This window comes from Triturus cristatus, chromosome 4_2 (genome assembly GCF_964204655.1).
Source record: "Triturus cristatus chromosome 4_2, aTriCri1.1, whole genome shotgun sequence".
Taxonomy (NCBI): domain Eukaryota; kingdom Metazoa; phylum Chordata; class Amphibia; order Caudata; family Salamandridae; genus Triturus; species Triturus cristatus.
Window position 1 is genome coordinate 85422870 of NC_140586.1, and position 22641 is coordinate 85445510.

The 22641-nt window shown below is 43.7% G+C and overlaps 1 protein-coding gene across 4 annotated transcripts in view; it reads right to left on the reverse strand.

Moving 5' to 3' along the window:
* The window catches only part of C4_2H19orf38 (chromosome 4_2 C19orf38 homolog), a 146359-nt gene that overhangs the window by 73389 nt on the left and 50329 nt on the right, over positions 1-22641 (reverse strand). For all 4 annotated transcript variants that reach the window (XM_085600667.1, XM_085600668.1, XM_085600665.1 and 1 more), the window contains exons 3-5: positions 16862-17143; positions 11597-11653; positions 8683-8772 (exon numbers count right to left, since the gene is read on the reverse strand). In XM_085600667.1, the coding sequence (XP_085456793.1) occupies positions 8683-8772; positions 11597-11653; positions 16862-17143 (429 nt within the window). The remainder of the gene's footprint in view (positions 1-8682; positions 8773-11596; positions 11654-16861; positions 17144-22641) is intronic.

The window sequence follows — 22641 nt, forward strand, 5'->3', positions numbered from 1 at the left end:
ACTGTATGCCCCTCCACTGTACGCTGCGCCACTGCACACAACTCCTCTTATGACAGTCCACACTACGCTATTGTACTCTATGCCATTCCACTCTGCGCCACTTCATTGCACACCACTGCACTCTATGTTATTCCACTGTATTCCATTCCACTCTACGCCACTCCATTGCACTCAACTGCAGTATACACCACTCCACTCTACCAAAATCCAGTGCATGCTATTACACTGTACAACACTACATTCTACTCAATTTCGCGACATGCCACTCCACTGTACATCACTACACTATACACTTCTATAGTCTACACTTTAGCTACTCCACTATAAGGCACTCCACTGTATGTCACTAGACTGAATCCCACTAAATGCAACGTTGTTCCACTCAACACTACTCCACTGTACGTTACTCCACTCTACGCGACTCCACAGTATACCGCTCCACAGTAGACCACTGCAGTCTATGCTATTCCACTCTACGTCACTCCACTCTACACCACTCCACTCTACCCCACTCCAGTGTACATTATTCCGCTGTATGCCACGCCACTCCACTGTACGGCAGTCAACTCTACGGTATTCAACTTTACCCCACAACACTGTACCGCACTATGTTACTTCACTCTACGCTATTCCACTGTACCTCACTCCACTCTACCACACTCTACTCTATGCTACTGCACTGTACGCCATTCTAGTATACGCTATTCCTCTGCATTGTAAGAAACCCCAGTCTATAGCACTCCACTGGATGCCACTACACGGTATGTCCATCCACTCTACACTGTTCTATTGTACGCAACTCCACTCTATGCTTTGTCACTCTATACCATGCCACTCTTTGCCACTACATTGTATGCCACTCTACTATACACTATTCTTTTGTATGCCACTCCACTGTACGCCACTCCTCTGTATTTCACTTTATTCTATCCCTCTTACCTCTACGCCACTCCTCTCTATGCCACTCCACTCTATGCTACTCCACACTACGCCACTCCAGTGTATCTCATTCCGTCTTACTCCACTTCACTCCACTCTACGATACTGCACTGTACGACAATACACTTTTGACACAATCCTCCAGTGCACTGTACCAAACTCCACACACAAAAAATACACTCCACTCGGCAACAGTAAACTGTACGATTAGAAAAAAAAATTTACAAAAAATTTAAAAACTACTGAAATTCCATGGAAAAAGCAAGGTTAAGGATATATTATAGCTAGGAAAATGTCATTCTTCTTTGTATACAAAACCAACTTAAACTACACAAACATTAGACATTCTAAAGTCCTAGTTATCAATCAATCAATCAATCAATCACAGCATTTGTAAAGCGCACTTCTTACCCGTGAGGGTCTCAAGGTGCTGGGGGGAGGGGAATGCTGCTACTGCTCGAAAAGCCAGGTCTTGCGGAGTCTTCTGAAGGATAGCAGGTTGTGGGTCTGTCGTAGGTGGATGGGGAGGGTGTTCCAGGTCTTGGCGGCGAGGTGGGAGAACGATCTGCCACCGGAGGTCGCTCTTCGGATGCAGGGGACAGTGGAGAGGGCGAGGTCGGCGGAGAGGAGCTGGCGGGTGGTGGTGTTGAAGCAGAGACGGCTGTTGAGGTACGCTGGTCCGGTGTTGTGGAGTGCCTTGTGTGCGTGGGTGAGGAGCTTGAAGGTTATCCTCTTGTTGACAGGGAGCCAGTGCAGATCTCGCAGGTGGGGTGTGATGTGGCTGCGGTGAGGGATGGCGAGGATTAGGTGTGCAGAGGCGTTCTGGATGCGTTGAAGTCGTTTCAGGAGTTTGGCTTAGGCTCCTGCGTAGAGGGCGTTTCCGTAGTCCAACCTGCTGCTGACGAGGGCCTGGGTGACCGTTCTTCTTGTTTTGGTGGGGATCCACTTGTAGATCTTGCGGAGGGTGTTGAAGCAGGAGGAAGAGATCGCGTTGACCTGCTTGGTCATGGAGAGGGTGGAGTCGAGGATGACCCCTAGGTTGCGTGCGTGGTCGGCGGGTGTTGGAGCTGTTCCCAGTGTGGTCGGCCACCAGGAGTCGTTCCAGGCCGAAGGGGTGGATCCGAGGATGAGGACCTCTGTCTTGTCCGAGTTCAGCTTCAGTCGGCTGTTCCTCATCCATTCGGCGACAGCCTTCATTCCTTCATGGAGGTTGGTTTTGGCGGTGTGGGGGTCCTTGGTGAGGGAGAGGATCAGCTGGGTGTCATCGGCGTAGGAGATGATGTTGAGGTCGTGCAGTCGGGCGACGTGGGCGAGCGGTGCCATGTAGATGTTGAACAGCGTTGGGCTGAGGGATGAGCCCTGGGGTACGCCGCAGATGATCTTAGTGGCTTCGGAGCGGAAGGGGGGAGGCGGACGCTCTGTGTTCTGCCAGAGAGGAAGGAGGTGGTCCAGTCCAGGGCCTTCTCTTGGTTCCCAGCGTCGTGGAGGATAATTAATGCACCACTTTAAAATTACTATAAGTCACAGTTATAACTTACATTTATAATGAATGCACCACCTTCAAATTGCTGTAAGTTGTGCACCTTTGTACACAGTCTTGTCACCTTACTGGCCACACTACATTAACTATAACTTGTCACTCTAACATGCACTGTGTTCTGACAATCATGTGATTTCAGATGTCATAATTGTTGTTATCAATGCTATGATTTGACATGATAATACTTGATTAATAAGCAATGGTATAACTAGTGCATGGAGAAGGAGCGAGTTATAGTTATTGTAGTGTGGCCAGTGAGGTGACAACACTGTGTATGAAGGTGTACGAATTATAGTAATTTAGAAGTGGTGCTTACCGGCCTGTTCCGACATTGACCTGTCTACAGTGAGAACCCCAGCAAGTCCAGTAGCCCCCAGAGCCCAGAGGACCTGCCCTGCAACCACCTTTAACTCTGTCTCCCGTGAGCACTGGATTTGCTCAAACCAAGACTCGCTTACGGAATCCGGATAGAGGCGGCTCTGCGATTTTGCACCACTCTGCACCTGACGCCCCGGCTTCTGTTCGAGTGGCCCAACACAACGAGGAGGTCTGCCCAGCAATCCTGACCTGGGATCTGGTGATCCTCAACCTCCATCAAGCTCAAGCCAACGCCTGCAGCCTCAACCTGAAGGGTCCCCCGGACCACAACTGAAGCTGGTAAGAAGAACCCGATGCCAAAAGACACCCCTGCACCCGACGCCCCACGGCCTTGGGTGGCCCAACAGACGGTGTCCAGGCATCCCCCAAGATCCCAACTTACCTTTCCAGCATCTTTACCAAATCAGAGATACTCATTGAAATCCACAGGGCCGCAACGTCGACTTGTCACACTGCACCCGGCCGTCCCTCTGCCGCTGGTGGTGCAGCTCCTGTGTTGACTGTTGGCTCCTGCAGTGCGGATCTCTACCCCAGGAGATTTGCTCCCACAGCCAAGTGGCCTCCTCCTAAGCAGTCCCTGACCGAAGGCCCCCCCCTTAGCCTCTTTGGCTAACATGGGGCCCCTGAACTCTGCATCCGGCCGCCCCAGTGCCTCTGGTGGTCCAACGTGAGGGCCTACCTAGACCTTGGGGAACCTTGGTCCTAATCCCCAAAACTGCCACTCATAAGACGTTTATTTACCTGTGAAACCGATAACCATTTTTCTCCCATAGGAACCAATGTTACGAGTTTTTGTCCCAAAAATGTTGAGCTGAGCTGACTTTGTATGGAAGAAAAAGTAGCTAAACTGCAAACTCTAAAAAGTCTTACTTAACTTGTATTGTGAGATCCCCGGTGTGGTATCTAGGCATACCACCCCAAGTAGTCAATGAAATCCCAATTTTAACTGCTTTTTGAACCAACACAAACCTGTAACAATTGCAAATCCATTCCCAATAGCACTTCTTAAAATGTTCTCTGATTGAAAGTGTATTTTACCTACCTGTACCAAGCCCTACTTGGTTCTACAAATAAAACACAAGTATACCTTTTTTATACTTACCCAATTCAGCCTCTGAGTGTGTCCCTTCATTCTTGATGAAGTGAATACAATAAATGCTTAACACACCCTCTGTATAGGCCCAACTGCTCACCCACACTACCACAAAGAGAGCTGTTAGTACTGACCTAATTTAGCCTCTGCTATACATCAGGGAACTTCCTGGACTCTGCGCACACTATACCTTACTTTTGTATAGTATATACAGAGCCAGCTTTCTACAGACAGGCACAGTCTTTTCTTTGCTAGCCCAAGGTGCAGCAGACACAGTCGAGCCTTTGGCGTAGTCTGTCTTTAATGGGTCCAGGAAACAGCCGGGCATTCCTTGTTAGGTCCTCTCTCCAGTACCGATGTGTTCTGAGATCTGGGTGGGAGGAGTGCCACTTTTATTTCACTATAAGCCTAGGGGAATGTGGCGACTAATTAGCCAATTGGCTCTGAGGTTCCCTGCCACCTGATGACAACTTACTGCGAAGTGTGGCATCTAGCTAGTCCAGAATGCACCATGTTGGCCACTCCTTAAATGTCAGGACCCTTCTATTGGTGTGTGGAGCTCTCTAGCTCAACCCAGAGGTGTGAGTACGTGGAGGCTACATGCCCTTGGAAAAAACAGTTTGGCTATGTCTTCTCTCTCTCTGCCGGAGATGCCAGCCTGTCTCCTAAAACAAAAGAGCAGCCCTTCTCTGTGTGACTACTCTTTGCCCTTTAAAGACAGCTTCCCCTTTGAAGCTTGACTTTTGGGCTCATACCCAAGCTGGCTACCCTGCCAGAATGAAGTCACACCTCTACTACTGACAGATCCTTTATTCCTCTTCCTGAGAGCTTTTCTCACTTCTGCCCAGGAAGTGAGAAGGCTGCCTTACGGACAACAACTTATGCGCAACCGTAAAAGACTACTGGAAACTTTGAGCAACATAGTGACAACTTTCTATGATCTCACGACATTCGGAACGAGGGATTGTCCCGAGACTGCTGCTCAAATGATATACGATTACAGCGTTTATTCTCGCTGGCTTGAAAACTGATGTAATATATGTTATGTTCAATCTGAAGGAAACTGCATATTACCATTATGAATATTCGTTAAAGCCTTGAGAAAGCCCTGGTCCAATAGACCATCTGGGGCGAAACAAGTGTCGGCTGTTTGCACATTCAAAAACCTGAAATACTAAAAAAAAAAAAATGAGGATATAACCAATAAAGACTTTTTATTAAAGAAAAAGAACACAAGCAAATTGTCTTTTCTTCCAAACTCAATATTAGAATAAAACTCGGAAAATACATTTGGGGTAAAAAGATAAATGAGGAGATATCGCTCAATTTCTCTTTGAAAAGTTTTATAAACGAGGCTGGGAGGGTCTAGTGCCTCGAGCTAAATCTCCTCCACCTATTACTGATAAACATTGGCAATATTACCCAGGGCCAGGATCTCTGGACCTTTTTCTTGCCCATCAGTATTAGATGGTACCCCTTAGAGTTCTCTGTGCCAATAGAGAAACATCATTCATCTGTACTTTCTTTGCAGACTGTGGTTTCTGGGCTAGAGGCTGTGATGCCAGATCTGGACTGCTATGAACTGTGTAGTTTCAATATCTGTATTGTCTTTTTACTTTGGTTAATTTTATATAGCACAAACCCTGCTCCAAAGAGCAGCCAGGTACTTTACAGAGGCTATGTTCATTACAGCATTGTGGCAGGGAAGCATATCAGTACTGCTCCTACAACAAATGTGTACATTTTCCATGAACAAAGGTTTTTGGGTGAATTTGCAAGACACTTTTTCATCTTTTTACAATGGTACTGGGCAACTGTTGCAAAAATCTGCTTTAGGTTGACAAGGAAAAATATCTTGCTTGTGTCCGTGATGGGGCACTACTGAGAATGTATTTCAGGAGTTGACCCCATGCTGCACTTAGTGCTGATTTACTTAAAAAATTGCAATTTTTAGATATGAGCCATCAAGGGAATTTTACTACCATTCTGTTACTCTTGCCACTCTGCAGTCAAACTCATTCCGCATTTCAATATACTCATGTGATTTATAACACATACATCCATAAATACTCAAACAGCCATTATTTTTCTACTGTTGGAGCTCTCACAATGCCCCTCTATCCAGACTTGTGTAATAAGATTTACAAAAAGCTCTGATAATGCACCATTATCTTGATCATCATGTACCCTATCCCAGAACTCAAAATGTCATTGATAGTGTAACTTCCCTGCAGTATGGTAGCGCTACACCCTTAAGAAGATCAAATTAACCTGTTGCCATGCAAGTCTCTTTACTTAGCAAAGAACAGGCACAACTTAAACAGCATCACCAGGTGACTCCCCCACACACACAGAAATTGAGAAAAAGGATCCAGTTTTTAAGGCCGAACTAGAAACCTAATTCAGCCCTGGCGACCATGTTTAATCCAGCGCCACATATATTGCAGGAGGTGATGACCAGAATGGGGCAATGGGGGCTTTTATGTTTGCATCATGGCAGCCCGTCTAGCTCTGACGTCAGCCCCTTAGCCTGTAGCCCACCAGGGAAATTCCAGATTAGCAGAATGTCCAGTTCAGCCCTGGCTATCTGGGAATTAAAATGAAGTCAATAGATTAATAAGAGATGATTGAATAATAATAGACATGGGGGTGGACTGGTTTTAATATCATCAATTGCCAATGTCGCGACTACACTTGATCTTGTCTCTATTGATCACAGGGCCAACGACATTCAACTGATGAATTCAAAGAAAATAAATATTGATACTGAATGAGGAATCTTCAAAGATACCAGGATTGGTGATTTTTTTTATGATTGAGCAAAACAGTACTGTGTCTTGTGTGTTCATACGAACATAGAAGGCGAACAATGTCAAGCAACATTATTCCAGGAAAGATACACACACATTTGACAGCCTCAAGGGAAGTTTAAAGCTGAGTGTGTTAAGTCACTGAAACAATAGTTGTTTTTTAAATCTGCCAAAGAGAAATCTGAGTTAGCAACCAAGATCAGTCTTGTGACAACCCAGGCAGCAGACAAGGGAAGAAAAACTTTGTCCCACGGCAAATTGGAGAAAGAGTGAATTCACCTTCTTACACAAAAGGCCGGCCAGGACACAAGGCCCATGGTGGGTAAAATCAGCCATTCACATCAGACAGTTTCTAGAATGGAAGAAGACCATCATCAGGCAGTGAAAATCCTATCATCAGCCTTTGAGTTTAAAGCTTAGGGAGTGATGGACATGCGGATGTGTGTGATACTGCTCAACTGGCAATCTTTACGAAATAAATCACCATAGAATTTCAAGTTGTTGACAAACTGCTCAACCGATGTCAAAATAAAAGCACAACAAATGATCAGGACACTTTCAATGGAACTGATAATGTCTTACTGAAATGTAAGCTTTCTGAGATCTGCGGTCTAAAAACTGATGGGGCTCCGACAGTGGCTTTGAAGAACATTGGATTGGTTAATTGAATGCCGAACTTGGTGCCTGGCGAGGACATCATACATCACTGCTCTATTCACCAGGAACAACTGTGTACAAAAACACCAGGTATCAAATACTCGGAGAGAGATAACTGTTAGATGCTCCCAGGATCCGAATGACAATTTTCTTAAGTACACAGTGCTGATAAACTGTTAGAAGCCTAATAAAACAATTTAGAAAGCTGGTTGTTATCTGTTTTTTTCCCTAATTTACAAACACAACAAAATGCAACGGGACTAAAGATTCAAATGATCATGTTAATTGTTAATAATCAATATTAAGTTGTCCAAGAAAACCTTCTTAAACACTGTTCACAGAAATGTGCTTATGTGCCGTTGCTTTCTTTTTCTGGCTGATATATTTTGTTTTCCACTCATTACCATACTTATTCAGCAGGCATCTACTTCTAGTAGAGAGTATATTCTTCCTTAGGAGTGTATGGTCTTTTTATGTTTGGACTTTGTGACACACTTCACTGTCTCTTCCTGTGATGTCACTTCCTGTGATCTGACAACAATGCCTGTGATGTTCTGTTCTGCCATTAGGTGTGAAAAATGTGTAACCGGCCCCCTTACGTAACAAGTATTTGCAATGCAATAGGTCTTGCATTCGCGAGAGTTTAAGCTATTGGCATTGTAAATGACAATGCCTTTTATTTCTGTTTTGATAAATAAGCAGCCGCCATTGTCTCTGGCTGCTTGGAAAGTGAAAGCGCGCATTGCGCGCTCAGTGTTCCAGGGAAGCAGTGCCTGCAGTAAGAGAAACTCATTAAATAAAATAGTGCTTATAGACTAAATAAGACATACCGTGTAAAAACAAAAGTAAAAGGGCCAGTTCTCATGTGAGGTTACAAATGAAGACGAGGTAAGGTGGGACTAACAAGCTTATTAACGAATCAGAAGCCAGTATTTACAAAGGGCAATGACACAAGCCAATGAAAAATATGGGAGGAGAGCTGGCAGAGCTTCAAGTCCATACTCGAATACAGCATGGCTCGCAGAGCAGCACATGCGCTGCCCAGGCTCGACCTGAAAAGGTTGGACACCCCTGATTTAGAACTTTAGTGCAACTGCTTTTATTGAGTGGAGTCAGGACCACAACTTCCACAAGAAATAGAATCGTTAAATAATTGCCTAGAAATGGGAAGTTAGGCTCTTGAAGGGGTGGAGTCATCTGGTAGAGGGGCTGCACAGGCCACAGAAAAGCCACAAAATGAATACCAAAAATGAAATAAGACTCACCACATTTGACAGCCACCACCGCCACAAGCGCAATGACAAGGAGCAAGGCGATGGCTCCGCCCACTGACACTGGCACGATCCATGCAGGCACTGCGGGAAAAGCAGATTGGTGTTTTGATTGAGTGGAGGACGCCAACTTTACTAAGTCACAAAGGGGCAGCAGAAATGACCCATGGGCTAGCAAGATTTCCCCAGTTCCTACCTACTCTAGAACTCAGAGAACCTGCATAGTCTCTAGCTTTGCCCTAACACTCCCCCACTATGCACATTAATACTCAATATTTAGATTTATCCTGCTCATCCCTGACAAGTCTGTCGGATCCAGGTCCCAAAACATGTTCAAGGCATCAGCAAAACTTACACATGGAAAAAGCCATAATGTACTGTACACCTGCGTTAACTGTGTGTCAGTTCACAAAAGTACCGTCTACTAGTGCATAGTAATTACGTTTCTTAATTCCATTTACAATTACCTCACAAGGTAACCAGGTGGGATCAGCATGGTAAATATCACTAATTCCAAAGCAAGAAAACCTGGTAATATCATTCTGTGGCTGCTTCCAAAATCTCCCATTTGAGTGTTTCTAGATAGTGCTGTGTTTGTGGCCAGACACATGTACATCTGTTAAGGCGGATTTGTGAAAGGGGCGAACACAGGCAGGACAAGTGCCTCCCTAATGCAGGGTCAGGAAGCAGCACTGGCTCCAGCTAGAGATGGCGTAAGCTAACAAAGGCCTGAAAATATGCCTTTTTCGGTGAATGGGGAAGAAGCCTTTTTCAGTGAGTGGGGAGCACTCAAACGGCAAAAGGGTATTTTGCACTGAGTGCCGACGATCATCCTTGCAGTACTCTTGCCCACATCCGAGGGCAGTATGGGAAGATGGGCCAGGGAAATGCAGTGCAGTTTTTTGTTTAATTCTGGGCATTCACATATTTCTAGATGTCCTACTCCCATACTTCTTAGAGCATCTAACAAACAATGCCCAATCCAAACCTCTACAAGGACTGCTGGCATAGCCAAGTGTTCCAGGAAGGCCGCATTCTTAACGAAATGTGCCGGAAGTGATGCAATTTATGGTTAGAAGCAGATCTTAATGTGAGCGGATATGATGCAACGGTTAGGACATAATGAGCAGCAAAGAGGAGTTTGTATTTGTGTGGTAAGCCAATAGCAAAGAGTTACCTTTGTCGTGATGGGTAAGGGTTAGCTTCATATTCCAGTGCCCCCTGCATATCCTGTGCCCTGGTAGACAGTGGCTAGGGTTGCCACTTGGTCGGTTTCATACCGGCGTGCAGGGCCAGCTTTAGGGCAGTGCGACTGGTGCGGCCGCACTCAGCGCTGACCTGTGGAGGGGGCGCTGACCTCAGGCGGGACACTGTGTTTAGTAATAACTTGTGATTGGAGAGCTGAGGGGCACTTTTGTCAGGTGGTAGTGAGAGAATCAGAGGGGGTGGTCATGGGGTGTGGGGGCGCCAAAAACGTTAGACGCACTGGGCGCCATCAGCACTAAAGCCGGCCTCTGCCTGCATGACCAGTATTTTAATGTCCTGCCGGCACAAAAATTAGAAAAATCACCAAAATCTAGTCATTTTTTCCTTATCAGTAACATACTTTAAATAGTAAATGTTAGAAGAAAGCACTTTAAAATGTGTTCTACAGCTACTCTAATGACACCTGGCTCAATTCAACTAAACAAAAACAGAAAGCCATGTTAAGAATGAATGAAGAGAACTTTATGTAAAGTTCTGCTTAAGAATCATGCCCCAGTCTTGGCAGAACATTCAACTGTGAAGGGATATTTTTCTCTGCGAAGGGTTGCAGCCTTAACCAGTGACGTTAACAGAAATTGATGGTCTCCCCTACAAGATGATGAGGCGGCCGGACCCTGAATTTCTCATATTCCACAGATAGCCATTGGCTTTAGGCTAGCTGGGGACCCTCTAAAGGACTTGGGGCCCCCTGGAGCATTTGGGGCCCTCCTGGTCCCCATGGGCTGCAGGGGCCTGTGTTACACCCTTACTGGTAGGTAGGGCTATAAATTGTCAAGGCTAACTTTGAGGGAATTCAGAAAGCAGCAGGCATATTTACTGCACTCATATAAGTACCTGACCTACAATAAACTAAAATCAAACATAAATGGTGCAGATAGTGTGAAGGTGACCAATGTCCATCCAGGATGGTCGGATCCATGCCAGATTTTCAGGATAACCACTGATTTATTTACATTATATTACTATGTAAATGATTTACATTTATATTCATTACATTTGTCTTATGTAGATATACAGAAAGTCTGGCAAGGATCCGACCCTCTTAGATAGGGTATTAACGAGCAGCAATCTGGGCAAGCTTTACATGACATGCTTAGTAGGGAATGAAGTGTATGGAAAACAATTTATTTCAGGAAACAGAAGTGAGAAAGAAAATGAGTTGTGATTTTTTTCTTTTTCCCCAACACTGGAAGTATGTAATATACCAGGGTTTTTGGAGGTGGGTGCAAGAAAGCCAAATCTAAGCCACAACTTTAAGATAACAATTACCTCTCACTTAATTCCATTTAGTGATTCATGGTATGTAAATTTATCTCAAAAGGATGTCCTGCATATCTGTCATGGATCTGGCTATCGTGGACAAATGGTTGGTCACATTTGTAATATACATGACGGCATACACTGTACACATCTTTGGTTAAGAAAAAATGGATGTAAATTCTTTACTTAAGCCATTATTATGCAGGTACTCGTTCACTTTTTTATCAGACAAATATAACTTGCTTATAGAAAAAGCTTTGCGAACAACCCCCTTATGTCTAATCTAATGTCTAATCCTCTTGGAAGAGTCCAACCACTCTCCTATAGGCCTTTCTTTCAGCCTTATATTTACCCAGGTTTGTGCACAGAAAAATGTACTTACCCGCACCCTTCACTGTCGCATTGTCTTGGGTAGCTGGTGGGGGAGGAAGGGTGTATTCTGCAGGCAAAAAAAGACAACGATGGAGTGATAACATGATAGCAAACTTTGTTGGGAAATATTGCATGTTACGAGTAGTAGTGTAGCTCAAACAGGTAAACGTACAAGCTAGTCACTCCTAGTGAAATGTCAACGTTTAATTTCAGCTGTCCCACCAGATTATATTTTCCACAAAAATCATATAGATATAGATATATATGTATATATATATATTCCACAACACTCTTTCCCAAGAGAAGTTCTCTCGCACTCGCAGTATTCATAAATAATATCGCTCCAAATTATGTTGCTTTTCCGGTGTTTTTATTAAAGCATACCAGCTGCCCCTACGCGTTTCGATCTTCCCTGAGACCTTGTTTACGGGGATCAAACAAACACAGAAGTCCGGTGCTTCTGATGCGGCGGTCCTGGATGGGCTCCGTCAACTCCAATATTCACCACCAACTTTTGCGTTTCCAAAAGAAAACCAGGACACTCAGGAGTGTATGTTGCAAGATTTAATGGGCAAGGTTGTGCCTCACCAGGCGCTACCTTGCCCATTAAATCTTGCAACATACACTCCTGAGTGTCCTGGTTTTCTTTTGGAAACGCAAAAGTTGGTGGTGAATATATATATATATATATATATATATATATATATATATATATATATATATATATATATATATATATATGTATATATATATGTAAAACACCATGCCCTCAGGCGAGGCTGCACTTTATATATATATGCTTAAATGTCCTTGCCAACGCAGCCACGCCGTGCCGCAAAGAAAGGTGCCCGCACTCCAAGTAAGTCCAATGGATTTTATTCAGGTAGCTGACGCGTTTCGACCAGGAGGTCTTTGTCAAAGCTGGGGATCATACATTGTCGCATTGTATTAATAGCATACAGTGAGACACAGTGGAGGGAAAAATAAACATGGGAAAAAGATCTTGGGCATTAACAGAAAATGCCAACTCAGCAGTCACAAAGAAAAAAGACTATAAGTCAAAAAATTTTAAAAGAAAGTAAGAATGATTTTGGCCCAAATTAGATAAGAGGGTGCCTTCACCCTAACAGAAAAATATATAAACATATATTAATGTATATACAAAGTGATAAATTGACAAACAATATACAGTACGAAGGGAATTGCAAGTGCACGTGAAACAATTCACTACATTGTCCTTTCTATCGCCCGGAGCGAAAGTCACCCTAAAGAAATCATAATATTTACATTTCTTAATGGTATATATATATATATATTTGTAGAAAAACTAAGTAAGCGCACACTCAGGGGAAATATGCTGATCCAGAGGATATATTACCAGTAACGCGTTCCGACTGTCAAACCAGTCTTGTTCATATATATAGGTAGGTAGATATAGCTAGGACCTAGTTTCCATAAGAAGAGTGTTTTTTCATTTGCCAATAACTTTGGCATCATTTGACGGATCCTCATGACATTTTCAAAAGTAATTTGCCACTCACTTCAGCTGCTGTGTTTTGAGATGATCAGTTAAGCGGGGGCCAGGAAAAAGGGGGGAATCCCAAAACATGTTTTCCCCATGTTAATTTCTATAGGAAGCTTTAGACAGCTGCTGAATGGAATAATACCAAATTTGGCAGAAAGGTAGCTGTTGGTCCAGAAAGAATCCTTTTTGTTAAATGGTGTAAATCCATTCAGTAGTTTTGGAGTTATTTAAAGAAATTTCTAGTTGTATTTATAGGGACGCGGTGGATCCGCAACACCTCACGATCTCGTGCCGAGATCTAATTGGCTGGCAACACTTCAAACCAGGAAGTGTTGGCAGCCCTCTTGTGACTCGACTTGAAGCCGAATCACAGAGATAACATTAAAAAAAGATAAGGGGGCAGGGTAGGAACACCCAGACCCCCTACCCTAGGTCTCTTGGGGGGGGGGGGGGCGGTCCCTGGGCCAAAAAAGCTTTTTCTAAATATATTTTTCAGCAGGAGTCAGGTAGGATCCGCGACCCCTGCCGAAAATCTATATTTTTTTCTTGAAGTGCGGGCTCCCATGCTTATTCATTAATAGGACTCTGGGTTGATCAGGTACCGGGGCATTGTGGAAACACAGGCGAGGGCACACTGGGTCCCCCTCCTCAGGCTATTCAAAGCCCCGGGGACCACCACCTCCCCGGGACAGTTTATGATTATACGCGGGGAGCCTTGCGGCTACCCCGGTGACTGCCACCTCCCCTGGGCCACAGATTTAAATAACAAATAATGCGGGGGAGCCCCTATGGCCTCCTTTGCAGCTACAGGGACCACCATCTCCCTGGGGTACAGATTTGGGTAATAAATATTGCGGGGGAGGCGCTACAGCCTCCCACGCAGCTCCAGGGACCGCCACCTCTCGGGGCTAAATATTGTAAACAATGAAGGGGTCTGTTGCGGCCCCAGGGACCATGTACCGGAACTAAAATCAATGATGGAGGGGGCAACGTGACCCCCCTCCAAGAGCCATTAAGGGCACTGGGGATCGCCACCCCCAGAGCCGGGTCCGCTTTGTCCCAGGGTGTCCAACCCGAGACATAGCTTGTTTGCTGTGGCTTGGTGGGAGCTATACCGCTCTCGCCAAGCCAGAGCAAAAACTGCTCCGCTTTCATCAAGCAAGAGCATTAAAAATACTCTCACTTGTTGAAAGCGGAGCAGAATTGGTTTTCCAGACAGGGAACTGCCTTTTCTGCAGCTCTCTGTCTGTGAAATCAATGCTGGGTCCCGCAGGACGCAGGGGTGAGCAGGGATCGCAAGGGCCTTGAGGTTCCCCCGCGGTCCCCAATAAATGTCAATGGGAACCCTGGGTGGGACCAGGGCACCCAAAAAGGAGGGCAGGCCCCGGCGGATGGTGTCCCATGTGGTCATAATTCCTCCCATTATTAATTTTTAAAAAAAAGGGAAAAGCCGAGCAACCACTCCTGTTACCTCCAGTAAGTCGCACACGGCAGAATTGCTAGGATATTGTCGGAGGCCATGCCCCCTTTCTCCACCACTCTGCAAACGCGCCACCTAGCGCACTATTGGTTGGGGAATAAATTCCACTTTACACTTGAGGGCCTCAGGACTAAAGTGGACTTCTTCCCCCAACCAACTCAAAAACTACTGAACAAATATGCACCAAATTATAAAAAGCACTTTTTCTGGAACAAGATCTAGTTTTCTGCCAAATTTGGTGTAATTCTGTTCAATGGTTCGGGCTATAGCCAAACAAAAATGTTTCTACTATGGAAACTAGGTCCTAACTATAACTACCTACTGGTGACTGCCAGTAGGTAATATATACATTTATTCATTGAAAAACCCAAAGGTTTTAGTTAGATGAAAATTTCACTGCCAACGTAACGTTTTGAACTAAATAAAATACAGATATCACCAGCTAAAGTTAGTAGAGCTGACTATAACTTCCGCCCCCGCCAGGCACTGCTCATGACCTCACATACTACATCATTCATTACATGTTCTATGACATTATTTATGACATCACTGATGACATCTCAAATGAAAACACAGATGACATCACTGATGACATCCTCCAAAGAGTGTGCTAGTTTGTTTCATAGTTTGCATAATGGCAGGTAAGTATCAACCTGGTACTGTACCTAATTTTGTACAACCTCTTTGCTACTAATAGGTGTGAGTGTTTACAAAATGTTTATGCTCCTAATCGATCATAAGAGTGTAGAGGGGGGAACAACCTTTACAACGCAACTTTTACAACGCACTACCATCACAACGGAACTGTTACAACGCGAGTGCATTGACAACGCAGGACATTACAACGCAAGTCTTTACATCGACTTGCACTAGATGGCGTGCTAACATTAAAAATAGTGTAGTTTACTATCCCAACACCTTTCCTACTGACGTGGACTGGAGTTGGAATAGTAAATTACACTTTTTTAATGTTAGCACGCCATCTAGTGCAAGTCGATGTAAAGACTTGCGTTGTAATGTCCTGCGTTGTCAATGCACTCGCGTTGTAAAACTTTCGTTGTAACAACATGCGTTGTAACAGCATGCGTTGTAACGTCATACATCCGTGTAGAGGTGTCGAGAATGTTATGAAGGTTGTTTACAGAACTAACACTGTGTGCAGGTGGTAGTTGATGACTTGCATACACGCTTTTTTGGTTTTGAGAAAAGGTTTGTAGCAGTGCAATGATTGTATACAGTAAATACTAAGTATTGTAAGCATCCTTCAGTATTTGAAGGCAATCATCTCAGCATGATAATTTCTATGTGACAGACAATGAGGTGTGCACCAAGTACTTACCTATGAATAGTTACTTGCTAAGCTACTGAGGCTGATCTACCTATAACGTTTTCCGTAGAGTATAAAGTGTGTGGGTAGATTGACTTTTAGCACCTTTGGGCCTTAGGTGTCTGCAGTGAGTAGTCTCTCTTTGGAAAGGTTTTGCATAGAATGAAGACTGTTCTTAGTAGATACTGTTTAATAATCTGTGGTATATTTGTCATGAGAATTTGGCTGAATATAAATAGTGTGGTACAGGGTAAACACTCTACATAGAATACACACTCTTTTTAGTACCCACTTTTTTACTCATGTCCCCTTCGTTTCTCACAAGAGGTTCGCTAACTGTGAAGGTTTTGATACATGCTAAAGGCCGTACCTTTGTGGCATTGGATTCAGGAAGAGTTCGATGCAGAAGAAAGACTTTGGATTATCTAGTGTATTTTGTTCCCAAGGATATGACTTGCCATTGGCATGGACATCATTTAGGAGTCCCCAGGGGTCGCAGTTGTGACCCCTGGCTTTCCCCTTGCTATACCTGGCACTCCTTTTTGGACCCCAGGCTTCAGAGGTGGCAACATCAATGCCTGGTACACAGGGGCAGCTCTTCCTTTTGGACGCTGGTTGGAGCTCCACTTTTCTGGCTTCTGTCACTTTTTTTATTATACAAATAGTGAATAATATTTTTCACTATTAGTGTAATAAAAATGGAGCACATCACCTGTAATATCACCCTATCTAGAAGCTAAGGTGAGTAAAAAATACCATTAAATGTATGTTGTATACATGCTTGCGGGTGAGAGTGTACCTATGTGATGAGAGTGTGTGAATGTGTTATTATGTTTAAGTTTGTGTGTGTGAGTCAAAGTAAAGGTCAAATGGCGTGCAATGTCACTTCCGCTACCCCAGGCATATTGGTGAATTGACATCCATGGTCATTAGTGTGACTCACCCATCATGTCTAGCGTCAGAAGAGAGCTGAACTCTGAAGGCATGCGCTGGCCTGAGCTCCAAGTGCTGTAGAAGCACCTGTAGCGTGCTGGGTGTGGCGCTCTTGGTACTGTGAAGGTGACACTGTGCCTGGACTCTGGGGCATGCAGCTCCCCGACTGGTGTGGACTGCCCTTCCCTATATAGGTAGAACGTGCCCTCTGGATAGGTGCTGGGTGCAGTGCACCGGATCCTCACCGGCAGACTTTCTCCATCTATAGCGATTTCAGGGGGCGGCAATGACACTGGGATCAAAGGAAAAACAGAATTTGTAAGGTATGTAGCATTGTACTGTATTTGCATCAAAGGCAGGAACAGAAATACTGCCAAACTCCCTCACACCCATTTAAATATGGATTGCTACCTGTAGCCAAACACTGCAACTTAAAATGTTGAATTCTCCTTTTAGCATTACACGTTTCCACTTCTCAACAAACAAGCCAGCTGTTGCTTTATTGCAATTGCATTTATATAGCGCTTACTACCCCTGATGAGGCATTGAAGCGATTTTCGGCGAGTAGCACGCTACTCTGGAACCCAAAAAGGAATAGTGGTGAATTAGTATGGGGAAATATGTTATTAATTTGAGCGGTGGACATGTGAGTCTGCTATTTGGATTGATAGAGGATAGTGGAGGGATAGAAGAAGGAAGGTTCTATTTTTATTTGGAGATCATAGCAGCAGGAAGAGGTTTGGGATGAGTGGGGGGGAAGAGTCTGAGTGAAGGGTTTACAAAGGCTTGTTTGGGTGATCTGAATAGTAAAAGAGGTTTGAGTTAATGCAAGGAGTAGAGGAGGGAAGAGTCTAGAAAGGGTTATTTTGGGGATCATAGTAGTAGAATGGGGATGAGTCATAGAGTAGAGGTAGAGGATATATTGAAAGAGGTATAGAGTGAGATGTAGGGTAGTGCATTGGAGAAGCTGAATTAGGAGTAAAGTGAAACAAAATATACATAAGTACATGGTAGGAATATATGTATAAGTAAGGTAATAGATTTAGATTTAAGTTGTATTTAATAAACTCAGATTTTCAAGTGTTGCTGTACTTTAAGCTATTTTTTATCAATAGTGAAGCAATTGTAGATTAATAGTTATCATAAAAAGGCACTTATTTATGCAGTGACCTATCTACATGTTAAACATAGAACAATATAATCATAAGTAATAATATGTACATATGTTACGCAGCACTAACGAATATCTATATATTTATAAACATGATTATTATACACATTTATACAAAAGAATACACATATATAGGTACACATATATAATCCAAACAACTACTTATATACACAGGGATATGATGTATATTTATATTTGAGTATGGTGGTTATAAACGTAAACGTCATGTAACACCTTTTTTTGTGCAGACTGGATCTCCTCAATGGCCACCTTTTGTAGTAAAGCTGACACTGCTTAAGAAAAGATAAGATTAACTTTATCTAGCCCTTTTCTGGAGGATGCCATAGTGGAAGTGCTTATGAGTCAATGCAGTACACTTTAGATCATATTAAGTAACAATTGCTCCTAGGTTATTTGATTACATTGATTCAGGATCAAAGTCAGCCCCCATCCTTCAACTGGTGTTGTCTAGTTGAGTGGTGCGAGAAATTGGGCTGTTGTTTGAATGGGGGATGACCCATTTACAACAGGCACAATCCCTGTCAGGGTGAACCACAAAAGTCACTAAATTAACCTTTGCCTAAGCCTCTGGTAGTTTAGCACATTAGCAGTCAGGCTTAACTTAGAGGCAAAGAGTAAAGTATTTATGTATCACACAAAGAGTAATAAAGTAAAAACACAACGCAAGAAAAATCCCACACCAATTTATAACAGTGGAGTAAAATTCAATACATTGTTTGACATCAAAGCAACACAAATCAAATTAGTTGAACCAGAGATATGAAATTTTAAATGTTATGGTAAAATAGCAACTAAAGGATCTAAGGGCCAACTGCGGGCATCTAGTTGCATGACCTGTAAAGTAAAAACATACGGCTGACTGCAATGGAGTCTGAGTCAGATATAAGAAGTGGATTGGGCACGTTCAGCACTTACCCTCAGATTTAGAAGAAATTCTTAGAAAAATGTTCTGAGAAGGTAAAGTTCAGCAGAGCAAGGCTGCAAACAGTGTCCGAGGAGGGAAAGTTGTGTTGGGGAGCGGCTAGACAAAGTCACAGAGAAGAATTCTACGTTCGGACTTAATCTCTTTTTTGAAAGTTGAAAATTTCCAGGCAGACGAGGCTGCAGGCTGTAACAGATGAGGGTTCCATGAGGCCAGGTACTCCTTTGGCAAAGGACCGCTGAACAGGTTTTGCTCCTGCTTAGAGCAGAACAGGAGCTGCCACAAAGTAAACTTGGGCGGATAGACGAGCAGGTTGGCCCGAGTCTTCTCTCAGAGCAGTTTTTAGCCAAACTGTTTTTAAGTCCCAAATTTTGGATTTTGGTTACCTTGGCACTTTTAGCACTACCACCAAGGGTCAAGGACTGAAGGGGCACCAGTTGGGAGGTTAAGGCTCACTTAGGCTGGGTCGAGGTGCAGGTTCAAGGTGGTTGGATTATTTTCTGTCCCTGCGGCTCTGATCAGGATGGCAGTCAACTAGTGCTTGGAGTCACTCTGGTAATCCTGGGTTCAAGTGATGAAACAGAGCAAGCCTCTGAGTGTTTAAGGCAGTCTCAATGCAGCAAAGCAGTCCTTCCAAGTTCAGCAAGGCAGTCTTCTGATGTAAACAACAAGCTACAGCAGCAGGCAGTTCTTTGAGAGTCCTTCTGCAGGTCCAGAAAGTAAACTAAAGAGTGGGTCTGAGGGTCCTATGTTTATACTTGGTGCCTCCTTTGAAATAGGAGAAGTTTCTAGACAATTCCCTTTGAAGTGCTTGAAGTTGTCTGCTTCCCCTGCCCTGGCTTCAAGCTCACTGCATGAATAAACTGCAAACACTATGGAGGTTCCATCACAGGAATTGAGTATTACCATTTGGACAAAATGTAAAGGGAGTATTTCAAGGAAGCATTATGAATGTGAAGCAAGCATTGAACATTTAATCAGCCTTCTTTAAAAAAAAGGAAAGATGAAAGAAAACTGTACACCCAGTACAAACTCTTTTCATTAATAAAAAGTGCACTTTGCCGTTAAAGATCCGGTTGACCATACTATTATGAAAAGCCCAGTTACTGCAGTTGACCCTCAGTTAACCTTGGAGCTTCTACAATAGGTACTGATTGCAAGCTAGTTCTTCTTCAGTTCACAAGCCTTATTTCATCAGAAGGTGAAAGGGTTGCTGACGAATTCAGTGCAGAGTCCTATCATGGAGAACAAGAACCTTCTCCTTAACGATCATGGTACTGGTACTGCCTGATAATCCTGTACACAGAATAGCAAGCTAAGACCTCACAAGCGGGAAAGATCCAGAAAGACAACACAGGGCAAGAAGACACAAACAGAATTTGACTTCCTATCCAAACAAGCACCACCAGCCCCACTCAGGTAAGCGGTGTGCTTTGACGTTGATGACTTCAAGTTTAAAATCTTTACTCGGGTACACAAAGTATCCATAAAAGCACAATCATATACAATAAAAATAAATAAATAAATACATAGTAATATGTAATGTATAAAAACAATCTTTTAATAAGGATCTTTGTCTTCAATGCACTCACAACTCTTAGCAGCATAATCAATTATTCCAAATTAATCTGTATTCATAGAGCTACGGGCTTGCACTGCCCTTTCCGAAAAAGTGCCTACGTGAACAGCTACCTCTTCATCAGAAAGTTGACATAACATATTGAAAGCTACCGTAAAATCATTAATATTACGTCTCTTTATAAGGGGAAGTAAGAACTGTTACTGTACACTGAATAAAAGCCACAAAAAATAGGAAATGCAGTGTGGTTTGCCCTGATCTCCCATCACAGGGGCAAGGTTTTAGATCAAGATTTCTTTAAAACCCAGAGGGAAGCACAATAGGTATTTGATTGTTCCGGCCCTATATTGGAACAATAACTGCGCCCACAGCGACCCATTTGTCCAAATGGATATCTTGCGACTGGGCTATCTATTGTCATCTTCAGATAGGCTACCACAGTCGACTTCCTCATCTCCGTAATCATTCTTTCAGTGAGAGCAAATTCATACAAAGCTTGCTGAAGATGTTTTTGGCTATTTATGGACCCCGAGCACTCCATTGGTACGTTGATGACTTCTACGGCATATTACCTATTCTTAAATTTTATCTCCATGAGATTTAGTCATTTAACAATGGCAGTGGGCACGCTACGGGGCCTTGGATGAAGAATGCAGTGCTATGATACAGGAATCATTTTCATAGCACGAATGGTGTCTTATCAGATGTTGAGTCAGATCATCCATTACTCTTTTCCCTTAGCTGTTGAAAATCAACAGCTTGTTCAAAGAGTTATCTCAAGGGCTGCATACAGCCATGGCCCGCTGTCAGGATCCCTAGTTTAAGTCCCAAAGAGATTCGCAATCGGTTAAACTCTAGTGGTGCCACAGGGTCGAAAACCAGACATTTGTGGTCTAGTTTGTGGCATGTCCGTAACACCAAGATGGCCGCTAAGATGCTGGGGTGTGCGGTCTAGTTGATTTGCAAATCCAGCGAGAAGCTGAAGGTGAGCTCTGACACCCGCGCAGGTAAGAGCAGTGGGGCCGAGTGTGGGGGGGATTTCGACTGATGATGAGGAGGGAAAATTAATTCTTTATTTAATTTCCCTCATCATCGTCCATCGAAGTCCCCCCCACCTGGCCTCACAGCCCCACCGCTCTTACCTGGACGGGCCGCGGCTGGCTGCATGACATATCCCTTGACACCCATCAACATGATACTGTGTTCCCAACGTTGACAATTACATGAATGGGCGGGGTGTTGTACAGGAGTCATGTCAACTCACTGCACAAATTACATCTTGTCTGAGGTGGAGAAAGAATATACCACAGGTGTGAACCAGCCGCGGCCAGTGCAGGTAAGAGGAGTGGGGCCGAGTGTGTGGGGATTTTGACAGACGATGAGGAGACAAAATTATTTATTTATTTAATTTTCCCTCGTCATTGTTAACCGAAGTCCCCCTCCCCACCCAGCCACACCGCTCTTACCTGCATAGGCCGCGGCTGGTGTGGACCAACCCCAGCAGTTGCTAAGAATGTTCCAAAGTGCTCCCTACCACAAAACAGATGTATCACTAATCTCTCAAACATCCCCTAGAGTAGACATGTGTTTGGAAGAAGGGGCATTTGGGGAGTGTATGACTGCCAGTCAAACATAGAAGAGATGAAATAAGACGAATTTCTTACATTTTGTAAGAACTGGGGCTCCCATAAGATCAGATGGAGTTCTAGAAGTTTCTCCCGCTATTTCCTATGCACCAGGCATTTTAGAAAAGAAAAGCCACTGCAAGGGTTGTGCTATATTCACAAATGGCGTCAATATACAACAGTTGTAAATTATTGCCATCATTGAGGTACAACAACACACAAATACACACACACTGCATGAAACACACAATACACAAAGCTCACAAAGAACGGGGACAGTTGCAAGTGTTCACATCCTTAAGTTTGCCTACTCGTCCAAGCACCGCATGCATAATACAGGCGCTGGTATGAGAAACAAGTGGAATTTAAAAATGTTGTTACATTTTTGTATTTCAGCATAAAAGTGTTCCCTGCAATATATGCCCTTTCTCCCCCACACTCTGAGATCTATTCATAGTTTATTGCATGTTGT